Source organism: Adiantum capillus-veneris, chromosome 4 (genome assembly GCF_014529385.1).
Source record: "Adiantum capillus-veneris isolate H3 chromosome 4, ASM1452938v2, whole genome shotgun sequence".
In the NCBI taxonomy this organism is placed as follows: domain Eukaryota; kingdom Viridiplantae; phylum Streptophyta; class Polypodiopsida; order Polypodiales; family Pteridaceae; genus Adiantum; species Adiantum capillus-veneris.
This window is the reverse complement of record NC_140934.1, coordinates 103,829,399-103,854,523: the sequence shown is the minus strand read 5'-3', so window position 1 is coordinate 103,854,523 and position 25,125 is coordinate 103,829,399. Positions and strand designations below refer to the sequence as shown.

The 25,125-nt window shown below is 45.5% G+C and overlaps 1 protein-coding gene across 1 annotated transcript in view; it reads left to right on the top strand.

The window, feature by feature from the left end:
* The window catches only part of LOC147459722 (tRNA ligase 1-like), a 265,347-nt gene that overhangs the window by 49,440 nt on the left and 190,782 nt on the right, over window positions 1-25,125 (top strand). The window contains exon 4 of the mRNA XM_086510947.1: window positions 22,997-23,079. Coding sequence (XP_086367073.1) covers window positions 22,997-23,079 — 83 coding nt within the window. The remainder of the gene's footprint in view (window positions 1-22,996; window positions 23,080-25,125) is intronic.

Below are 25,125 nucleotides of genomic sequence, written 5' to 3'. Positions count from 1 at the left end.
GAAATTCATGAAGCAGCAACAGATATGCCGTCCTTGTGCTTGACCCTCCTCAATGTTAGCTCGAAGTGCAAGTATATGATCAAGCATAGAGAATCCTTTCCTGAATCTAGCCCGTCCTCCTGTTGGGATTGCTCTTGGGTATGTGGTATAGAGCAAGCGGGGCGAGTTTATTTTCCTTTGTGTTGGTACTATGCCAGGATGGTTAACATGTAAATCCTCCTGATGATGGCCATTTGGTTATGCCGTTGAGTATGGCTAGCTCATGCAAAGGTCCCATCTCTAGGAGGTAGTTACCATACTTTGTGCATCTACTTTAATTATCGGAAACTCTCTTGATGCCAAGATTTGCATGGTCATGCTCCACAAAAATCCGCTGCTGATGTATCAAAATCCTAAAAGGGCAACCTGAGGAAAGCTGTTATTGCAGTGAAGTCTCCAATCAACATATTATGTGCACTCTCGAGTACTCGATAATATCATCAACCATGATCATATAAAGTGATTGTCCATTTTAGCTAGCATATTCAGAGGTAGAAGGTGCAAAGTAGCATTGGCAATGTAGAGAGGATGGCAATCCTTTGTCTCAACTCTGATGTACATATAGGGAGCATGCTTATCCCTCCTTGCTATCTACTCCCTCATTACCATTAGGAAATTTTGGTCTCACAAAGGGGCCTTTTAAGGAGTTTGACTTCCTCTCTCATGTCCAAAAGGGGCGTGCTGTAAATTTTTTGCAAATCAACTCGAAACTTGGCGGAGATTTGACAGTTAGAATTTACTCTTCAAGCTCTTTCTATTGATATATAGCACGCCATGAGATTCTTGATGTGACAACTCCGTTTAAAATCTAGAGAATCAAAAATAGAATCTTTCAAAATATAAGGAATCTGGTGGCGTGCTATATATCAATAGAAAGAGCTTGAAGAGTAGATTCTAACTGTCAAATCTCCGCCAAGTTTAGAGTTGATTTGCAAAATTTTTATCGCACGCCCGTTTTGGACATGAGAGAGGAAGTCAAACTCCTTATAAGGCCCCTTTGTGAGTCCAAATTTTCCCTAATGTGGTTGTATATAGGATGTAACTCCTTCTTGTAGCCAACTTCTCTAGTCACTCTACTCGCTTTCCGTGGACCATCTTTCCTTGCCACCGATTCTTGTCTTTACCTTGCGATTGCAGGCGAGTTCCTTGTCTTACATAAGTTTTTGAATATAGAACAATATCTTGTCCTCTAAAAATCTCCTCAAAAGCACCTACATCCAATCGGGGTGATCCGTTACAATTCCACACTGCAAACCTTAGCATGGTCCCAAAGGTTGCACACCATCATGCACTCCGTTTCTTGTAGCAGGGCTCTCGTTCGGGTAGTGACACGTGGCAGACACAAGGAGCGGCGGTCTAGTGGACACAATGGCCAGTTCACCGGCACCACAGGTCAGAGATAGACGTATCTGGACTGCCAGGGATATTTTATAAGCCTTTGGCTGCACTTTTTGGTTGTGTATATGCTTAGTTGGTTTTAGTCGTCGGGGCATTATATGCATTATAGACGTTCTATGAGTCTAGTCTCGAGTCTTGTGTTAAATCTAGCACTTACACATCTGCACTCTCCCCGTAGAGCCCGAGCCTTGACACCCCCATTGTATTCATGAGTCCTAGGCTTAGAGCTGAGTGTGCGGCCAACGAGTGTCTGTATTGGTTCATGAGTTAGTTGAGCTCTATTGTGTTTGGAGTCTACCGTTGTGTCATTTGATGATTTGTCTTGCTTGTTCCGTGTTGTTCTACTATGCTCTTTTCTATGTTTGGAGTGAGGTTTCTTGCACATTCCACTGAGGAGCATCAACATTAGAGAGCATGACGTACTTTTCTGCTATAGGTGCTCTCATTTTCGGCACGCTTGGTGGGACCTCAACTGAAGTCTCACTCCGCTAAGCGCACATGGTCAAGAAACTAGCTGGTTTAGTCTCTCGCCTTGCCTAGTCTACTGGTTCTAGTCCACCTTCTACAATAGGGGAGACTCTCCCAACAAAAATACATATGTACAATGAGGGCTAAATCAAGAGATGGGAGGAGGTTAGAGCCACACAGGTGCATGGTAGTGCCATCTGGGCTCACCCGGACCATGGTGAAGAAAGGCCCAGAGCGCAAGAGTCAAAGGAACGCCTCTTTGCGCTCCCACATGCTGTCCGAGTTGCCCTGAAGTCTCTCAAACGTCCCCTGAGAGTATGGATCAACTCTAGCCAAAAGTCACGGACAATCTCCGCCGGTGGGACGAGTCTCAAAGATGCGGAAGCAACGGGCCCGCCAAATGAACCAGAGTGTCAAGCCAACACTTTCTCTCTCATTGCATCACTCCTGGGGGGTAAGCTTTGTAGCAGGCTGGAGTGTAGGATGACCCCCGTGGATCACTATCATCCTGTTGGTGGAAGATAGCTCAAACTGTAGTGTAGGGTCCGTGAGGGTGGACCAAGTAGCTGCCCCCCCCCCCCCAAGTGTATTGTTGTGCTATGGAAAGAGCTACCATCAGCCGAAGGACTCGAAGCCAAACCTGTTGTGCCATGGGGCAATCCCATCGATAGTGACGCTGACTCTCCAAAGCATGGTCACAAGCTGCATATGCTACCGAAAGGCCACTATGTATTAGCGAGCTCTGTAACAAACTTGGACACTCCAAGTTGAGAATCTACCGCGACAACACAAATAACCATTTCAAAACAGTTCACAGTTCCAAATTGATTCGACACTGGCCCGTCGGAGTTCCGTGCCTAGAGATATTGGCCCCAAAGACTGGTGCCCCTTTCGGTATTTCTTTTTGTATTAATCTGTGTTCAAAGTACAAGAGTGCGGGGAGGCGCTCACACTCAGACTCTGCGTCCAGATGCTTTGAGTTGTGAGGCCCTGCCGACGTATTTAAAGGTTACAAGGGATGCCAAAAGTAGAGCCCAAAAGCTGGTAAACTCAAAAGCTTAGTAAAATAAAGCAAATTCCATCTTTTTTATCTCTGAAGCCATTCTTTGGCAATAAAGCAAGCTTTTAATAAAATTAAAGCTCTAACTCTCTCTATCTCTTGCGTTCAATAAAGCATCTTTCAAAGTTTGCGTAAGCTTTTTTTTCCAAGCATAAGCTTTTTCAAGCGCTAAACTTTTCCTAGAGCTAAACACAAACTGCTGTGCAGTGCTTTCCGTACGCTGTTGCCATGTCAGCCTCCCGGATTCCGCGTGGCTTTGATGGACTGTCCTTACGGCAGTGCCACGTCAGCAGTTTTCAGGGCAACATCCATGTTAGCTCTTCAGCCGGACTGTCCATGCCACCATGCCACGTCACCGGGTTGTGACATACCCCCCTCTTGACAGCATTTTAATCCCCCTTTATTACAACTGCAAAACAGACAGAAGCCATAAACTGCCTTAGCAGACACTGATTGTTAGTACCGACGCACTAGGAACACACATCTAGCACATGTGCCAATCGACAATCACATCACAGGACTTCATAGGACATCACATGACATCACAGGACATCACATGACCAATCACATTCAACATTCATTCGGATCTCAGACCATGATTTATCGGCAATGCAGTTAGCAATCGCATCTAGATCCACTCAAGACCTATAGATGCCCAATTGACTAACCCCTCAAGACAAATCAGTTTCATATTCTGGAATTCCATTTCATAAAGTCATACAACAGAATACTGTCAGCTCTCAGTATCCCTGAAGCTCAAAGAGACATTAGTGACTCTAGTATTCTAAAATCGAGGCATCTGTTGACAAAGGAGCGGAGTAACTCCCCTCTTGTGCAAACTCACTGCACCAGATCTACGGCCAAGCTGAATTCTCGGTTCCATTTGGAATAGACTATGCTAAACCAAAAGCTTCAAGGTAAAGTTTCACAATCTGAGGAGTATCTGCTAGGTGCTCCTCCTCCATCCACTTCGCATCCAATGCAGGATAGTTCTTGAATTTAACCAAGAACCGCCTTTTGACTTTACCCTTATTCTTTCTATCCTTATGTGCCAAAATCTGTTCAGGAACAAGGATCTCCTCGTTTTCCTCCACTTCGGATTGCTCATCAGGCTCCCTATCTTCGGACACATCACCTTTAAAAGGTTTCAAGAGACTCACATGTGCATTGTGAATCCTCCAAGTGTCACACAGTTTTAGTCGGAAGGAGACATCATTGATCTTTTCGGAGATCTGGAAAGGCCCGTAGTATCGCATACTAAGCTTTGGAAAAAGCCTCTCCTTTCCCTTTTTCTTTCTCAGGCGTGCCTTCTCAAAACGTAAGAGCACCCAATCATCCTCCTTCAGTTTCAAATCGCGACGATGGCGATCCGCTGCCTTTTTCCGTCCTTCCTGAGATTTCTGCAAAGCCTCGTGCACCTTGGCAAAAGCCGTGTCTAAGTCGCGCGTGTACTCATCAGCTTCAAAAATCTATCTTTCGTGCTTAAGAAGGGTGGAACCTTCACAGTCTTATCTTGGTGCCTTCCCTGTCGAAGAGTGTATCATGTTGTTGTAGGCAAATTCCACCAAAGGTAGATACTTTTCCCATTGAGTCTTCTGATCCAAGATATAAGACTTCAATAAATCTAAAACTACTGAATTGGCAATCTCAGATTGCTTGTCAGTCTGTGGGTGGAAAGATGACGAGAACTGCAACCGCGTGCCAATGTTCTCCCAAATTGCCTTCCAAAACAAACTCATAAATTTGGGGTCCCTGTCGGAGATCATCGTCTCGGGCATGCCATGTAATCTGAAAATCTGGGCCACAAACAATCTCCTTAAGTGATCCGGCTTGACTGTTTTCTTTACTGCAATGAAATGAGCTTGCTTGCCAAATCTGTCAATAACAGTCCAGATACCATTGTGACCACTCTGTGTTCTCGGGAGATTGAAAATGAAATCCATTGCAATACTTTCCCAGGGTCAGGTGGGTATGGGCAAAGGCTGTAACAATCCCTGTGCTTTATGCCTGTCAAACTTGACCTTTTGGCATACCAAGCACCTGCGCACAAACTCGTCCACATCCTTCTTGAGTCTCGGCCAAAAGAAATATCTCTCAACCCCTTTCATGGTGGTAGCAATGCCGTGGTGACCTGTAAAAGGCGGACAGTGGCATTCAGTCATAACCTTTTCCCTCAACGGCTGTGTAACGCACAACATGGTTTTCCTCATCAAGTGGCCATCACGAATGGAATATCCCGCAACTGTCTCCCTATCCCGTATCCGTGTGAAAACGTTTGCAAAATCTGTATCTGTGGCATACTGATCGACCATATCCTCGAAGCTTCTATGGTGAATGGTGGAAATAGCCAGAACCAATGGCTTCCGAGACAAAGCATCTACCACCAAATTCTTCTGTCCCTGGATATGGAGAATCTGGAAGTGAAACTGTGACAAGATGTTCTCCCACCGCATCTGCCTTTCCGATAGCTGCTTCTGTGACAAGAAGTAGCGTAAACTCTGATGGTCTGTAAGGACAATAAAGTCCTGTCCGAGTAGGTAGTACCGCCACTGGGTAAGAGCATGGGTAACTGCCAAAAGATCTTTCTCATAAATCTATGCTGTCAATTCCGGCCTTGAGAACAATCGGCTCTTGTAAACAATGACATGGTCTTCTTGCATTAAGACCGCACCCAGACTACGACCAGAAGCATCATAATATACTTCAAATGACTTCTGCAAGTCTGGCAAAGTCAAATCTGGTCCCGTAGTCAATTTCTCTTTCAAAGTCTGAAAGGCAGTCACCTCTGTGGGTCCGCACGAGAAAGGGACTCCTTTCTGTGTCAAGATATGCAAAGGGGAAGCAACCTGTGCAAACTTTCGAATAAACCGCCTTGTAGTACGAACACAATCCCAAGAAGCTTCTAACTTTATGGACATTCTTCAAATCCGGCCAATCACGGATAGTCTCTATGTTGGCCGGATCCATCTACACTCCCGCTGTTGAGACAATGTGTCCCAAAAAGTGTATCTCTGGTAGGAACAATTCACTTTTCTTCGCATTAATCACTAACTTGTGATCTCGTAATGCCTGAAAGACTTGAAGCAAATAATCTCTATGTACTGTCTCATCCTTGGAGAAAACAATGATATCGTCAAAGAAAGTGCCAACAAATAGCCTGTACTCTCAAAAAATTCTGTCCATCGTCCCGTTTAATGTCGCAGGGGCATTGGTTAGGCCAAAAGGCATCACCAAAACTCAAATAAGCCAAAAGTCGTCCGAAAGGCTTTCTTGTAGACGTCCCCCGGCGCGATTCGAATATGATGATATCCACTCTTCAAATCAATCCTCGTAAAATATGAGGATCCCTGTAATACTGTCGAGTATATCATCGATCCTAGGAATCGGAGATCTGTTCTTGATGGTGATTTTATTGAGAGCTCTATAATCGATGCACATTCTCCAAGATCCGTCTTTCTTCAATACCAACAACACTGTGTTGGGTTAAAGGCTTAAATAACCCCGTTTTGTACATTTTTATACTTTGTCTAAGTTCACATGGAACCTCGACACATTTTTTTAAAGTCACTTGTAATAAAAGTGGGAAAACCCAAAACTCACTTATTGAGTTTTCCCCAAAAACGTGAGCTCTCTCTCTTTCCCTGCTTCGATTCCTAGCACTTCCTCTCTGCTGCACTCTGCCTCCTGCTTCTTGCACCAATCCTGCACTACATCGCGAGAGGCACCTACTGGTATCTATTGCTTTGCGTTTTCAACTGGTATCAGAGTCCTAGGGTTTCTAAACAGCGCTGCGCAGTCTGCTGGACAGCGAGTTAAAATTGCTCTCCCGCGATCAATTTCGCTTCCATAGCGAAGCCCCTTACTTTCAGAGTCGAAAAGGTCACCAAAACAGCCCAAAAAATACTGTTTTTAGGTCAAAACAGGTGATTTACAGGTTATAACAGGTCAAAAGAGGTGTACCAAAGCTGTGGGATCACATGTATTGATGTTTGTCGCGACAAATTGAGTGAAAAGCTGAGTACAGGTGCTTGAAATTGCACTTTTCAGCTGAAATTTCAGATTTGGACAGTTTCATGCAAAGTGTTGTGGTTGCTCCTATTTGCTGAAATTTTCAGCCTACTGCATCTCTCTTGTATACACACTTGTGGTTGAATCAAAATGGCTTCTTCCTCTTCCGCATCTAACATTAAAAGTTTGATGGAAATCGAACGGTTCGATGGTCAAGGCTTCGACCTCTGGCAAGAACGCATGCAAGGTATCCTTTTCTTAAAGTATTGTGAAGATGCATTGGAAGAGAGTAAGCTGCAAGGTTTGTCTGATAAAGAGTGGGCCTGGTTGAATAAGAAGGCTATGACCTACATCAAAATGGCTATGAATGATGACATTTTGACGGACATCAAGCGTTTGGACTCTGCTTATGCAATATGGCAAAAGCTAAAGTCCAATTATGAGAACACGATGCCTGTGAACCAAGTGCATTTGATGCAAAAGTTGGTGAATATGCAGCTTGATGACTCGAAGTCAGCTTTTGAGCATTTGAGTGCTTTTACAGGTGTGTTGAGTCAGCTGCAGGACAGTGGGCTTCAACAATTCGATGATAAGCTGAAAGCTATTTTTTTGCTCATGACATTGCCAGATACTTGGGAAACTTTGGTTGTCTCCTTGAGCGACAGTCCCATCCTCACGTATGACGGTGTGAGAGGGTCTATTCTTAATGGAGAGATTAGATGCAAGTCTAGTGGGAAAGGTGACAATTCTTCTTACAATGCAAAAGATAGAAATCAAAAGCGTGATGCGGGCAACATGACTCAAAATAGAAGTAAGAGCAAGACAAAAGATAAGGATGTCACTTGTTATCAATGTGGCAGAAAGGGTCACAAGAAACCCGATTGCAGGTATTTCAAGAAAGAGCAGGAAAGGAAGAAGGAAACGCAAGAAAAGAAGAAGAAAGATGAGAAAAAAGGGGAAAATCAGCAGGTGATTCCTCCAGGGATGTTGAGGATGCAAATGTATCCTCTATGTGTGGTCATTGAGGAGTTGTCAGACGTTGATGAAATTTTGGTTGCGGTGCATGCCCCTCAGATTTGGTGATAACTAATGCAGAAGACATGCTTATCTCGAAGAAAGATGTCATTGATGCATTACTTAGTGCTAATGATGGATTATCCCAGTCTTGGATAGTGGATTCTGGTGCTTCATTCAATGTGACTCCATCTTTCGAGTGTTTTGCTAAATGTGCTGCAGGCAATTATGGCAAGGTTTACCTTGGTGATAATTTTGCTTGCAATATTGAGGGAATGGGTACCATGCGTTTGGCTCTTAACAATGGTCAAGAGCTTGTGTTGAATGATGTAAGGTTTGTACCAGGCATTAAGAAAAGTTTGGTATCTGTTGGCCAGTTAGATGCACATGGTTATATTACCATCTTTGCTGGGGGTTCATGGAAGTTGCTTAAGGGCTCTCTATGCTTGTTGCAAAAGGGTCTAAAAGAGGTACTTTGTACTATCTTCGATGCAAAGCTTTGCCTGGCAACGTTCTTGCTGTTGCTGAAGTTGCTTCACACACGGAATTGTGGCATAAGAGACTTGGCCATATGAGCCAAAAGGGTATTGATGTGCTTTCCTCTCTGAAGAGGGTCGATGTAAAAGGAAAAAACTTGGATTTTTGTAACGATTGTCTTTATGGAAAGCAAAAGAAATCTTTTTATTACTCTCGTGTCTCTGGCAAAGCTAATCCTCTTGATCTTATTCACTCCGGTGTATGCACTATGACTGTTAAGTCTCTTGGTGGTGCATTGTATTTTGTTATATTTATTGATGACTGTATTAGGAAAGGATGGGTGTATTTGTTGAAAAGTAAGAGTGAGACTTTTAATGCTTTTAAGAAGTTTCATGCTTTTGTCACTACGCAAAAGAGTACTAAGCTTAAATGTCTGAGATTTGATAATGGAGGAGAGTATGTATCTGTTGAATTTCAATGTTTTTGTGATGAAAATGGGATTAAAAGGGAGTTGACAGCCCCTTATAATCCGTCTTCTAATGGTGTGGTTGAGAGGTATAATCATACTTTATGCGAGACAGTGCGTTGCATGTTGTCCACCGTTAATCTTTACCAAGAGTTTTGGCAGGAGGCATTGAAAATTGCAGTTCATATTTGCAATCGCTCTTCTAATAGTACGCTGAAAAATGACATTCCAGAGGAGTTTGGTCTGGCAAACCTGCCTCTTATGATCATTTGAGAGCATTTGGCTGCGAAGCTTTTGTTCATGTACGCAATGACTTGAGAACAAAGCTTGATATGAAGTCCATTAAAGAAGTCTTCCTAGGTTATGAGGAAGAAGGTGAAATGGGCTATAGAGTGTGGTTACCACAGTTTAGAAAGGTAATACGCAACCGAGATGTAGTGTTCAATGAGGCAAAATTGCTTAAGAATGCTACAAAATATGATGCTGACAAGAAAACAGTCAGATTTCAGCCTTCCGTGCCACCCATTGATGTTGAAAAAGAGCCTCATGATGCATTACGGCAAGCTGAAATTGATAATCAACCGGTTAACCTTGAGCCAGAAGAGGTAGGACATGATTTTGATGCTCCTAATGAGGATGGACAGCCACCTGAATTGGCTGAAAATGATTTTCAGCAGCATGATAGAGCTGAAAATGAGTTGCCTTATGATGTAGAACCATTGCCTGAGATTGTAGATCATTGGGTACGCAGGTCAACTCGTTTGAGAAGGCAACCGCAGAGATTTAATCCCTCTTTGGATCGTGTAATGTTGACAGATGAGGGTGAATCTCTTACTTATAAAGAGGCTAAGTCATGTGAGTCAAGCAGTAAGTGGGAGCTTGCAATGCAAAAGGAAATGAAATCCTTGTATGCAAACGATACTTGGAATCTTGTGCCATTGCCTAAAGGGAGAAAGGCTCTTCCTAACAAATGGGTATATAAGATTAATATTGTGGATGATAAACCCGAGTACAAGGCAAGATTGGTTGCAAAAGGATATGCACTGAAAGAAGGAATTGATTTTGGTATGTTATGGTTGCTACTCGTCCCGACATTGCTTATGTAGTGGGAGTTGTTAGTCGATACATGTCGAATCCTGGCAAAGCGCATGGGGAAGCTGTCAAATGCATTTTGAGATATTTGAAAGGTACACAATCAAAGTGTATTTGTTATGGAAAAAGTGACTTAGAGTTGCAGGGATATTGTGATGCAGACATTGTAGGTGACATGGATACCAGGAAATCGACATGTGGATATGTATTTGCCATTGCTGGTGGTGCAGTCTCTCTGTGTTCTAGGTTACAAAAAATTGTGGCATTGAGTACTACTGAGGTTGAATATATTTCAGCCACAGAGGCTTCAAAAGAGGCCATTTGGTTGGACAGACTTGCAAAAGAACTTGGCATGCCTGCTCATTCATACACCCTGTTGGGTTGTGATAGCCAGAGTGCTGTCTATTTAGCCAAAAATGCAATGTTTCATGCACGTACCAAACACATAGATGTGCGGTACCACTTCATACGTCAGGTATTGGAGGATGGTCTAGTCACCTTGACTAAGATCCATACACAGGATAACCATGCAGATGTTCTCACTAAGAGTCTTGCTAAGGCTCAACATGAGCATTGCATACAGTAGGTGGGAGTTGGTTAACTTAAAGGCCTCATTTATGCCTTTAAGTAGGAGGTTGTTGGGTTAAAGGCCTAAATAACCCAGTTTTGTATATTTTTATACTTTGTCCAGGTTCACATTGAACCTCGACACATTTTTTTTAAAAGTCACTTATATTAAAAGTGGGAAAACCCAAAACTCACTTGAGTTTTCCCAAAAACATGAGCTCTCTCTCTCTCTCTCTCTCTCTCTCTCTCTCTCTCTCTCTCTCCCTGCTTCGATCCCTAGCGCTTCCTCTCTGCTGTACTCCGCCTCCTTCTTCTTGCCCCAATCTTGCACTACATTGCGACGCGCACCTACCGGTACCTTCTGCTTCGCGCTTTCACATTGGAGAGCAATACGGTGAAGTACTCGGCTGGACAAGACCCTTTTCCAAGAGATCTTTCACTTGGTTCATAATCTCTTCATTCTGGGCTCGGCTCACACGGTAAGGTGGCCGATTCGGTGGTGTGCTTCCAGGTATCAGATCAATGGTATGATCTTTAGGACGAGCATGTGGTAACTCGCCTGGCAGGCCCTCTGAGAAGCAATCGGCATGAGAGTGGAGACAATCTTGGCGTTCTTTATTAAGTTCATACATATTTGTCCTATCTTTATCACTCAACTCTTTCAAAAAGATCGAGTAAACAAACTGACTGGATTTCATTGACCACGGCGTTGTTCTTGTTGTACCAGGGAATTCCCAAGAGAACATCACAACCTTCCAAAGGAATTATGTAAAAGTCCTCATGTCCCAAATACCCTTGACAATGTAACCGAAGCTTGCCAATGACAGGTGTAATGGCTATGTCCCTGCCGGGTGCCGCTAGAACTGCCTCCGCGAGTGGTCCCATCTGATCGGGAGTGATCTCGAGCCACGCCGCCAATTCCGGTGAAATGAAGTTGGCCTTGGCTCCTCCATCGAAGAAGATCAGGGCTTCTTGATCTTTCACTCTGCCCCAAGCTCGGCAAAGTTCTGTACTCTCGTCCGAAGTTTGTTCGGCTCTTTGCGTCATGATCTCATTTGTGGGGTAGGTCAAACTGCGTGAGTGAATGGCAAAACCCCGTTTCGCATGACTCATCAACTCCTGGATGGAAGCTCAAAGCAATGATCTCGGATCTCTGTAGGAAGACCCAAGGTAAACCGCTCAATCTGTTCCTTGAACGAGATCTTCTTAAATGAAGAGGCGGGTAGAAAAGAGCTCCAGAATCTCTTGCAATAAGCGTCCACGGTATCTTTCTTGGTCATCCAAAGATGGTTCCAAGCAGTTCGTATATCACGTTCATACTCTCGAGTCAGCCAAGAAGAAATAAAAAGCCTCTTGAATTTCAGCCATTTAATTGGCGCAGTCTTATTTAATAGAAGCGTAGACCACCAAGTTCGAGCATTCCCTTTGAAGTAAGAGGCAGCTCTCCGAATCTTAGTGTGCTTTGAGTAGCATCCTCCAGAGAAAGCGATGTCAGACTGCTGTATAAGCGACAAAGCCTTTGAAGCATCTCTATAACCAGAAAACGTGTCAAATTTAATTGACTGTCCATCTTTCTTAAACTCTCGGGCTTTCTTGCTTTTGTCTTCCAGAAAGTCATATGGGTTGGCTGTATAAAAAAATTTCTTCTTTGCATCAAAGATACTGTCATCCGAGTCCGAACTATCTGAAGACGAGTCCTCCGTAGAACTGTCAACCACGGGGCGAGACTTAGGCTTCTTTGCCTTTTTCTTGGCTTCCCGAAGCTTTGCTTTTTGCCTTTTCTCTCTTCTTCGCTCGAGTTAGATGAGCTAGAAGAACTGTCAGAAGAAGAAGAAGAAGAAGAAGAACTGGGTACTCCTTCAAATGGAACACGCTTCTTTGCTTTCTTGCCCTTTCAAATGTCGACTGACGACCCAAATAACCCAGGAAGTCAGCGCCTTTCTTCTGCTTTTTGTCGTGCTTTTTATCTTTGTTTTGCGCGTCAAAAAGCTGAGCAATTCGTGCATCAATCACCTCTTCTAATTCTTGCTCTGTGTACATCTTGGGCGTAGGAGGTTTCTTGAGAGCCGGTTTGAGGGGTGGCTCTGTGGTCTTCTTCCACTGCGTATGCACCTCATCGAAAGAGGTCTCGCTCATATATTTTGCAAATTCTGGGTCCGCAGCAAAATTGAGCATCATCTTTGTTGCGTCACCGATCAATCGTTGACGCTTCACCTCTCGACGCTCCGCTTGAGTAGGCCGAGGTGGGCCATACTCCTTACCTGAATCTTCGTTGTGATCCCTTCCCGCAGCTCCCGGATGCAGAGGGAGTCAACTGATCTTTGCCTGAAGCCATAGGTGCCGCAGAAAAAAAATAGGGATCGGATTTCCCGTAGAAGAAAAATCGGCCGTGCTCTGATACCACTGTAATAGACTTGGACACTCCAAGTCGAGAATCTACCGTGACAGCACAAATAACCACTTCAAAACAATTCACAGTTCACAATTGATTCGACACTGGCCCGGCGGAGTTTTGTGCCTAGAGATATTGGCCCCAGAGACTGGCGCCCCTTTCGATATTTCTTTTTGTATTAATCTGTGTTCAAAGTACAAGCGTGCGGGCAGGCGCTCACACTCAGACTCTGCGTCCAGATGCTCTGAGTTGTGAGGTCTTGCCCACGTATTTAAAGGTTACAAGGGATGCCAAAAGCATAGCCCAAAAGCTGGTAAACTCAAAAGCTTAGTAAAATAAAGCAGATTCCATCTTTTTTATCTCTGAAGCCATTTTTTGGCAATAAAGCAAGCTATAATAAATTAAAGCTCTAACTCTCTCTATCTCTTGCGTTCAATAAAGCATCTTTCAAAGTTTGCGTAAGCTTTTTTTTCCCAGCGTAAGCTTTTCCCAGCACTAAACTTTTCTAAGCGCTAAACGCAAAGTGCCGTGCATTGTTGTCACGTCAGCCTCCCACATTTCGCGCCGACTTTTACGAGCTATCCTTACGGCAGTGCCACGCTAGCAGTTTTAGGGCAGCGGCCACGTTAGTAGTTTCAGCCAGACTGTCCATGCCACCATGCCACGTCATCGGGTTGTGACAAGCTCCGCTTCCCACTGCTGTAGCTCTGTGTGCAAGTAGCCACTGAAGCAAAGTGACTCGCCGGGGCTGTTTGGAGTCCCACCACCTCACCGAAAAGTCTGACAAGAACTCAGCTATGAGACCCTCCTCCTGCCAATGAAGTGCTGCAACAGGATGAGCCTCTCTCCGTGCTGCCAGTATGTGACGTCCCAATCGAACAATGTACTGAAAGAAACGGATCCCTAGGTGGTCGGTTGAAGAGAAAGGGTCTCTGCAAAACCACTCTCCAGGATCCCACTGCGCTCGTTCCAGAGGGCAGCTCTGCCAAGCCCAAAGTCTCTAGTGGCCTGTCTCAAGAGTTGCTGGGTCAAGATCTATGACACAAGTCCTCCCACAAATGCCCACTACTCGTATCCACTACTGGCGCCCCTTTCAGTATTTCTTTTAAATTTATCTTTTGAGCAAAGTACAACTTCTCGCGTGTGCTTGCTCTAAGACTCTGCGTCCAGATGCTCTGAGAAGTGAGCCCCCTTGGGTCACTTATAAACATTACAAGGGGTGCTAAATGCAGAGCCCCAGAAGCATGAAATTTAAAAGCAATTGAGTCCCACAAGCAAGTGTTCCCAAAATCTGCCAGTAAAAGCATTCAACACAAAAAGCGGAAATCCATACAGTTCTGCCACGTTAGCATGTCAGCGCGAACAACGGAAATCCGTACTGTTGCCACATGGCACTCTGCCTCATCAGCGTGTCCGTGTCCGTGGGTGGTCATGCCACGTCATCAGTTTGTGACATTGCCCCCTCTTGAAAGAATTGTAATTGCCCTCGATTACGCCTGCAAAACAGAGAGGCCATAAACCAATTTAGTAGACATTGACTCTAAGTACCGACACACTAGACACGACATATCCAGCACTTATACAAAGACGACAGTCACATTACGGCACATGACATCACATGGCAAATCAATCGCAGAGAAATTCATTCCAAATCTCAGACCATGACTGCCAGCAACGTATTTAGTAGCTGCATCTAGATCCATCCCGGACCTCACTGGTGCCCCATTAATTAATCCTTATTGCGATCACGTCTATAGAGATTTATGAAACCGAAATGGTGCAGTCATTTCGTCTTTGAGTTCCTGCACTCAAACAGGTGAAATGAGAGAGTACAAAAATCAATCATATTCAATTTTGGGAATTTCGTTCGTAAAGTCATACAGCACAATACTGTCAGCCTAGCAGTATCCTTGAAACCCAAAGGGGACATCAGTGAACTTATTCGATCGAGGTAATCTGTTGACAAAGGAGCGGAGTGACTCCCCTCTTGTGCAATCCCTCTCCACCAGACTCAACCTTGCTGATCTCGGGGATCTATCGGAGTAGACGATGCTAAACCGAATGCTTCAAGGTAAAGTCCCAAAATCTAAGGAGTATCTGGTAGGTCCTCCTCCTCCATGCACTTCGCATCTAATGTCGGATAGTTCTTGAATTCAACCAAGAACCGCCGAATCACTTTACCTTTCATCTTTCTTTCCTTGTGTGCCAAAATCTATTCAAGAACGAGTATGTCCCCGCTCTCTTCCACTTCGGGTTGCTCATTAGGCTCCCTATCAACTGTTACCTCACCTTTAAAAGGTTTCAAGAGACTCACATGGAATGCATTGTGAATCTTCCAAGTATCGGGCAACTTGAGTCGAAAGGAGACATCATTTATCTTTTCTTTAATCTGGAAAGGGCCATGATACCTCATGCTAAGGTTTGGAAAAAGCCGCTCCTTTCCATTTCGTTTCCTTAGGCGTGCCTTCCCAAAACGTAAGAGCACTCAATCGTCTTCCTTTAATTTCAAGTCTCGTTGATGTCGATATGCTGTCTTATTATGTCGTTCTTGAGATTTCTCTAAAGCCTCGTCGACCTTGGCAAAAGCAGTGTCCAAGTCCCTCGTGTACTAGTTGGCTTCAAAAATCTTGTCTTTAGTGCTAAGAGAGGGTGGAACCTAATAGACCATAGGCTTTTGAGAGTAAAAAACTCAACTGTACAAACCATTACTCTTCCTACTGCAAAAGGGGACTCTATGCTATAGTGTACACTTTAAAAAGTGGAGACATCTTAGTTTCACATTGTGTTTCATAGCGAAAGCTTAAAACGAATCGCAAATCAAACAACTTTGAAGGGTCAAAAAGGGCCCAATGGGCCACCATCCTTCAAGATTGTGATGTTTGGCTAAATACTGCAAAGGTTGTTATAACATTGTAGCAGATGTTCTCAATAGAATATTGATAATGTCATGGGAGTTTGCCTAGTAGTAAAGGCGAGGGGCTTGTGTGGGCACAATCTCATAAAAGTGGTTGATGCAAAGCATCCGATTGCAAACGAAAGAAAAGAATATTGAATATTGAAACTCTCCTTCATTCAAGATACAAAAAAGTGAGTCTTTAGGATCTCTCAAGGACAAATCCCGGTTGAGCATCTTCACTTATCTCAAATGGCGCCTTCCCCGTCAAGAGTGAACCGTGTTGTTGTAGGCAAATTCCACAAAAGGCAAATTTTTTTCCCATTTAGTCTTCTGATCAGAGATGTAAGACTTCAATAAATCCAGAACAACGGAATTTGCAATTTGAGATTGTCCATCTGTCTGTGGGTGGAATGATGACGAGAACTGCAACCGCATGCCAATGTTCTCCCAAATAGCCCTCCAAAACAAACTCGTGAATCGGGTATCTTTGTCGGAGACTATTGGTCAGGCTTGACTGTTTTCTTCACTCGAATGAAGTGAAGGCTTGCTAAACCTGTCAATGACAGTCCAAATGCCATCGTGCTCACTCTGTGTCTTCCGGAGATCAAAGATGAAATCCATTGCAATACTTTCCCAAGGGCGAGTGGGAATGGGTAAAGGTTGTAATAATCCTTGTGCCTTATGCCTGTCAAACTTGACCTTGTGGCATACTAAACAATTGCGAACAAAGTCGTCCACATCCTTCTTGAGTCTCGACCAAAAGAATAACGCTCCACACCTTTCAAGGTGTTATCAATGCTTCGGTGACCCGTAAAAGGTGGACAATGGCACTCAGTCAAAACCTTTTCCCTCAACTGCTGTGTAACACACAACATTGTTTTCTTCATCAAGTAGCCATCCCGTATGGAATACCTTGACACTATCTCCCTATTTGTATCCGAGTAAACACATTGAATAAATCCGGATCGGTGGCGTACTGATCAACCATATCCTCGAAGCTTCTATGATGGATTGCGGAAATAGCCAAGACGAGGGGCTTCCAAGACAATGCATCTGCCACTAAGTTTTTCTGTCCCTGAATATGGACAATCTGGAAGTGAAACTGTGACAAGATGTTAGCCCACCGTACCTTCTTTTCCGAAAGCTGCTTCTGTGACAAGAAGTAGCATAAACTCTTATGGTCAGTAAAGACCGTGAAATCGACTCCGAGTAGATAATGTCGCCACTGAGTAAGAGCATGGATCACTGCCAATAACTCTTCCTCATAAATTTGTGCTACCAATTCTGGCCTTGAAAAGATTTTGCTTTCATAAGCAATCACATGGCCTTCTTGCATCAAGACCGCTCCCAGACTACGCCCACAAGCATCACAATAAACTTCGAATGGCTTTGCAAGTCTGGCTAAGACAACACTGGTCCAGTAGTCAGTTTTTCCTCAAGTGTTTGAAAAGCAGTCACCGCTGTCGGCCCTCACGAGAAAGGGACTCCTTCTGAATGAACCGCCGGTAGTAAGAACTCAAGCCCAAAAAGCTTCTAACTTCATAAACATTCTTCAAGTCTGGGCAATCGCGGATAGTCTCAATCTTGGACGGGTCCATTTGTACTCCTGTTGGTGAGATGATGTGTCCCAAGAAGTGTATCTCCGGCAAGAAAAACTCGCTCTTTTTGGCATTGATAATTAATCTGTAGCAGATGGCGTCGATGCTTTGCTTCATCCTTGGAGAAAACTATAATATCATCAAAGAAAGTGCCCACAAAAGGTCGATGCTCTCGGAAAATCCTATCCATCATTCGGTTGAAAGTCGTTGGAGCATTGGTAAGTCCAAAAGGCATCACCGAAAATTCGTAGAAACCAAAGCTTGTCCGAAAGGTTGAATTGTAGACATCTCCCTGAGCGATTTTGATATGATGATATCTGCTTTTCAATTCAATCCTGTTGAAACAAGAGGATCCTTGAAGTCGGTCAAGAATATCATCAATCCTTGGAATCGAAAATGTGCTCTTGATAGATTTTATTGAGAGCTCTATAGTCAATGCACATCCTCCAAGATCCGTCTCTCTTTAGTACCAATAAAACCGGAGAACTGTCGGGTGAAGTACTAGGCTGGATGAGACCCTTTTCAAGGTCTTTCACTTGGTTCATGATTCTTCTTTTTGGGCTCGGCTAACACGGTAAGGTGGCGCGTTTGGTGGTGTGGTTCCTGGAATCAGATCAATAGTATGGTCCTCAGGACGAGATAGGGGTAACTCCCCTGGCAGGCCTTTCTTGCGCTTCTTCAATTGCTTCTTCGTGTCCAAAAGCTAACTGATCTAGGTCTGGACCACCTCTCGAAGTTCTTCTTCAGTAAACATCCTCGGAGTAGGAGGTTTCTTGATTGCCAGTTTGATTGGTGGTTCGGTGGCTCTCTGCCACTCAATATGCACTTCAGCCATCGACTGCTGGGTCAAAAATTTTGCAAATTGGGGATCTTTAGCAAATTGAAGCATCTGCTTTTTGTACTTGTCTACCTGTTGTCGACGTTGCATCTCCAAAAGTTCATACTGTGTAGGCTGAGGTGGCCCGTACTCATCTTCTGCTAAGTCGCTTGAATTTGCCGTATTGCCTCCACCCACTTTAGCGGTTGCAGAAGAGGTTGATTGATTCTTTTCGGAATCCATAGGTGTCGCGAGAAAAGGGATTGGATTCCCTAGTAGAAGAGAAATCGGCCGCGCTTTGATACCACTTCAACAGACTTGGACACCCCAAGTCTAGATTCTGTCGTGACAAAATAGAGATTTACTTCAAAACACTTCACAATTCAAGAGTTGACACAGCTCGGCGCAATTCCGTGCCAAGAGAGATTTGCCCCAAAGATTGGCACGCCTATCAGCACGAACAAGTGAAATCCGTACTGTCGGCCACGTCAGCATGTCAGCGCTAACTGTGGAATTCCTTACTGCTTCCACGTGGCACTCTGCCACGTCAGCTTGTCCGTGCCCGCGGGTGGTCATGCCACGTCCTCAGTTTGTGACAAAGTGACTAAGCTCAGCAAGTCCAAAGGCTATTCTAGAAGTCAGCAGGGGAGTCCTGCGTATCCAAGCACTCTGTCCAGAGAGCCATCACTCGCTCTCTGAACTCAGAGTCCAACAAGATCCTCTCAGGCATGCGTAGCTTCATGCTCCCCCTCCTCCGTGTGTCTGTCACAGTGAGGATCTCTTGTGCATGGTCTGAAAAAGATGTCCCAAACAAAATGCAAACAGATCCACCCATGTCACATATGTGGTCACTAGCGTAGAAGCGATCCATTCGAGATAGATTCATTCCTCCTACTCTGCAGTCCGAGCGAGAGAAGGCCAGGCTGTCTGGGGGTCTCACAAAGCAAGAGTGCTGCCAAACATCCGAAATGTGCAAGGTCATACATAGACTTTCGTAAGCTGCCAACTCAGCCCCGTGCATAGTAGCATGGCTACCTCCAATCCTGTCAAAGGGATCCTCCAACATGTTGAAGTCACCCCCAATGCACCATTGTTCTACGTGCGGTAGAGACTCTACAATGTGAGACCAAAACTCTGCACGTGCACTTGCCACATTGGGCGCATAGATGTTCAGGAAGTCAATGAGGCAACCCTGAACGTGCATAGTAATCCACTAAGCCTGGCCAGGCACAATAATACCTCTGCGGCCTGCTGCCATGAGTCCGCAATAGTCATACATACCCCTCTCTGGATACCACCAAGTCCAAATGGAGTTGACCAAAAAGTCTCATATCGACCACGCAAAAGCTGACCACATCCTCTAATGCGGCTCTCACAAAGATGATACTCTTGTAGCATAAGAAGATCAATCTCTCCGCCCACAAGGCATCGTTGAAGCTCTTGACGCAATCGACCCCGCTGGCGCTGAAACTGGGGTCCACCTAATCCGTGCACGTTCCATGAGACAATCCTCATGGAGTACGAGAAAGAACCGATGCTGCAACAGCAGCCAGCCGTGCTATCTTCGAGGCTGGCTTGGATGGGGAGTAATCCGCATCCGAGCGTCCCCGAGATAGGCGAGACTGCAAAGACTTTCTAGCCCAAGCCCAAGAAGAGCGTGCGGTATGCAAGGCAACCTCCCCTGTCCAGGAGTCCTCATGTATGTATACATAGCATGGTGGGCTCTACGTGTCGGAAAAGAAGTGTACCACAACGTGTCTACATCCTGCCGTGTCTAGAGGTGTCACTGAGAACTTGGCCAACGGCCACAAAGTCTGTACCAGATCTGTAACCCCCAAGTCTCCCGTATGGTGAGAGAACTCGAAGGCTTGGGTCTGCAGCCAATCTGTCACCGAGTCCAGAGTCCACTCAGATTGGTCCTTGCCACATAAGTGAAATGAGAAGCCAACCGCTGTGTCCAAGGCCTGTGTCCCTCTTGCTGCAAGGAACAATAGATGAACTCTGAAACAAGCCGCCTCAAAGTCTGGTGAAGAGTCGCCGAGAAAGCGTGTGAAGTCGTAGGCAAAGAAGTCCCACCTACGCCGGATGTCGGAGCTCGTCAGTCCACGAGGAACTGCTGCAAAGGGAGATGTCTGCACCAGAAGGGGGGTTCGCATGAAAGGCTGTCCCTCTCTCGCCAAGCGACTCGAGGCAAAGCACTGCCAAGAGATCTCCTAGCAGCCCAGGAGGGTCCAGCCCGATGGGCCGGTTGGGGGGTAGGAGCGAGAGGGGAAGAGGAAGTAGAGGGGCTAGTGGGTGGGGAAGGAGGGGGGGGGGGGGGGGGGGGGGGGGGAGGAGGACTGGGGGGGAGGAGGGGCTTTCGATGGTGAGGCTGAGGTGGAGGGTATAACTGGGGCCTCGTCCTGCTGAAGAGGATTGAAACGGTTCCCTGTGGGAACCCAATGCTGCTGGCCTGGAGCCTCTGGCCACCACTCGGAGGGCCAGGCTGACGTGGTGGACCCAATGCTATTGGCCTGGAGCCTGGCGACCACTCGGAGGGCGAGGCTGATGTGGTGGGCCCTGTCGATGTTGACCACAGACCTACTGCCAGCCCTGCTCTGCCTGGGCCCCAAGCTCGAAGGGTGAAGCTGCTTGAGTATCTAGTGTCTCTGTTTGCTGATGCTGGCCCTCCTTAGGAGGCTGGGGCTGAGTCTGAGGTGAAGGGCGGGGCGTCTTGCGTGGACTGGCCCATCTCTCGACAAATGAAGCACTGATTCGAGAGGCCGGAATACTCCACACTCTGGCGGAGCCAACCACCACTCACCCGAGGTAGTAGAATGACCTTCGGGAGGGTGTGGGTGTCCTGAACCAGAACGCGTACTAAAGTCTAAGGGTATGCCAGCTGCCTTGGCAGTTATACAGAGGGTGTCGTATGAGGTGTCTCCAGGATAGTCCCAATCTCTGAGCCAATCGTGGATAGGAGCGGAAGGTACTCTCTCCTCAAGCCGAGGAAGCAGAATGAGATAGGAAGGTCTGCCTTCTCGACAAGAACATCGGTAGCTGGGTCGAAACCATGGTGTCATTGTGGAAAATGAGCTCGAGCTGCTCGGATGGCTAGAGGGCTCATCGCAATGACCTTGGACGCCATCTCGGGGGTCTCAAACTCTATCTCGTAGTAGCCGCGGCCGAGAAGCTGAATGTCGAGGATCTTGCCCACCTTTGCTAAAAGGTGGGCCTGGAGGAGAACACACACCTCTCCTCTGCTAGGTCGGGTGCCGATGATCTTGCAGATGACGGAAGTCGCCTGAAGACGCTCCACCTCCGCTGCGAGGCTGGCTTGCTGTGTCGGCGAAAGAGCAAGTCGGATGGTGGGCTGTGCAGGGTCGGGCGAGGGGGCTTCTTGAGAGTCCCTTTGGGGTGGAGCATGAGAATCTCCGGCGAGTAGAGTCCAAGAGTCCAAGAAATACCACTGACAGACGCTCCACCTCCGCTGCAAGGCTGGCTTGCTGTGTCGGCGAAAGAGCAAGTCGGATGGTGGGCTGTGCAGGGTCGGGCGAGGGGGCTTCTTGAGAGTCCCTTTGGGGTGGAGTAGAGAATCTCCGGTGAGTAGAGTCCAAGAAATACCACTGACGAGGCTAAACAGAGCAAGGCCTAAAAGGGGATGGGGGCAATGGATGGTGCACAAAGGGGGCGGGCGGGCAGGGGGGCTGAGGGATGGCGGCTGAGGGCAAGTGGGCAGCAGCGGGAGGGGTGGGAGGAACAGCGTGGGGGCTGAAAGAGTCAGGGCAGGGCAGCACGGGCTGTGGGGAGGGCAGTGCGAGAGGGTGAGGGGTGGGCGAGCACAGCAGGCAGCGAGCACGTTATTGCTATGGATTTTATCTTTGATCTTCCAAAACAAACTAAAATTTATTAAATTAGTAGTTCAGAAATAGCCAATTTAGCAACATCCCTTTAACTTCTAACTGGTATTCTCATTGTAATGCTTCCAGAGCAACATCCAGCCAATCTCATTTGTAATAGTATTCTCATTTGTAATGCTTCCAGATAATTGTCCAGGCAATCTGGATAAGGTGCCAATCCTTTACCCATAGCGGGGAATAAATTATAAATTCAACTCAATATTTTGAGTTATCTTACCAGTTATGGCACTCTTTATGATGAACAATCTGGAGAATGTCTTCCGTTCATCTTCTCCGGGAGGATATTAATTAAGTAGTTCACTTGGAGGCTGACCAACATAAGGCAAGGTACATATTACATGTAATCAACGTAAGGTTTAAGGTTACTCCATTGAACAGGTAGAGACCTTGATGTCTATATCCAAGGAAAGGTACAAGGTAGAAAATTCTGCTTCGCTAAGAACACAAGAATAAGTGCAATGGAAGCTACAGGTTGCTGCATTCAGTGGACCAGGTTACTCTGTTAAACCTGCATATTTCACATTTTGTGTATGTGTGAGACTGATCTGTACTTATGGAAACTTTTACTGGTCTGTATTTATGAAAACTTTTAGCGTGGATTCAATTTTAGCCCATGACTGGGCCAGCAGTCTTAACACTTCGTTTTGCCTTGCCTAAGAATGATGTGTCATAATTACGCATGCAAGTCTACAAGACATCTACAAGTGACAGATAATAGTTTTACATGGAAGGGATGCACTCATGAACAATAGAAGCTAAAGGAGCTACAGTGTGACTAATGCATCGTTGCTTGTTTCAAATCTAGGTGACTCTGAAGCATTCGGGATCTCTTTTCATGTATGCGGGACATCATGGAGGAGCTTTTGCTAAGAATAGCTATGGAAATCTGTAAGTATGGAGGCAGTGTATGTGGAAACCAAAAGCGTAGTTTAACTCATATGCTTTGCATATGGCAAGTGTTTGTGGATTCACACTGTCTTAGAAGGAATTCTTCCTCTTTCTTATTGACTTTACATACATTCTTACACGTAATATTACAAACAAGTTGAATAGTACCTGTATGTGGAACTAAAAATGTAGTTTACCTCATATGCTTTGCATATGGCAAACATTTGTGGATTCACTATCTCTTAGAAGGAATCCTTCCTCTTGCTTATTGACTTTATATACATTCTAATTTCTTACACATGAGTGTTCTTTTCTCGCCAATTAAAGTGCCCGTCTGTTGTTTTATGTGAGTAAAAAAAACAGTGCTGTATTCCTGGGCATGGTGAGATCTCCAAGATTGAAATAAGGCCGGACAGCATGAGAGCTCGAAAACTGGAGAAGATACAGTAGTTGCATGAATATGTACATCACAGTGGCCTGTAGGAATAACCATTGGAGTGGCGAGTAATGGCACTCTACTCTCTGTGTAACACAAACAAGAAAAGGGAATTGCACCGGCACTGTCCAGGAAAAGTGAACCGGGAATCATGTCTTGTTCTAAAGGAACCCCACTGACTGCAAAGAGTGTGGACTGGTTTTGAGGACGTGTCCAACTTGTTGTGAATAGATGTCCACTTCATAAGACGTGCCGATTTCGCCCTATAAAGCATTCTTCAATCCAATTTTCATGCATAAACAAAAAATTTACACCATATAGCACCTTGTTCTGAGGTGATGGGTTTGGCTGGCCTTCGAGTACCAGTGTGTAGTGTCTTCAGTCAGTTTGTGCTCATGGTTATTTGTGCAGTTGGCATCGCTATTTTCTTGGTGTACTTCATTGAGCACTGCTTTGAGAGGTACCCAAAGAGCGTGCATTGCATGTCACAATTTTCTTGCTCCGTGTGCTGTCATTTTTGGCACACTTGGTGGACCGCAACTGAAGTCTTGTCAAGGTCGATATAGCTGGACTTGTTTAAATTGCTCAAAGCTAGACTATTGCAAGCTGGTCTACTCCTCCTGTCTACCTGTTCTCGTCCTGCCAACTCGTTCTTTCTATGTATGGAGTCCCCTTGTCCTATCTACTTGGACTTTCCTCATAACCTGCCTGTGAACTTGACCTATCGAGGTGTCCTTTCCTCTTGTCCTCTCATTCTCATCCTTTCCTCTTGTCCTGGTCTACTCGTCCAAGCTGGTTATAGTTGAACTTAGTTGGTCTAGGTGATCTGTCTGGTGGTCATCTAGTGGAAGGAAGACACTACTGCTTTACAACTTGAGGAGCTAATGTGTGACCTAGGCAGTCTAAGAACACCAAAATGGGCTCTCTTAGGAGTCCTTTTTAAGCACTATCATCAGAGGCGGCTCCTGCCACCACCATTATTTCAACATCTTGTGACTTCTGTTGACCTCTCCAAGTCACCTACACCCTTGGAGTCCTTACAACCACCTCCGTCACCTAGTCCATCTACTCCCCCTTAATCCACTTGATCAGCAAGGCCAACGATTATGGCTAAAGATCTCACCAACATCCTTGCTAGAGTAAACATAAAGTTTCCAACCCTCAAGGGCTCTAAGGATGCTGATGATGATGACACGAGGTTTCTCTTTCTACGCGGGGGCGCGGTCTTAATCGTGAGTATTCATATCTTGTGCTCTTTCCTTCAGCATTGGATAGCCTGTCCAACAAGGGGTATAGCCAGTTCACAGGAGACTGGCCTAAAAAAGAATTTCTGTAATGCCTTCTAACCAGGAGAGTGGCAAGAAATTGTTCTGAACGATCTAGAGAACCTTGTGTTATAAGCAGATGAGGCCTTTGCATAGCTAATGACATGGAATAATGCGTTAATTACCTCTCCGCTCCTCTCACGGACTCTAGTAGTTCTTGCCTCACAGTATTTGCTCTTGGAAAGCACATAATGGGAGTTATTATGGATGGAGGCTCAGGGATTAATCTCAAGCCTGAGTTCACCGTGGTGGCTATAAGTCTGCAGCCTGCTAGGCTACGAATGG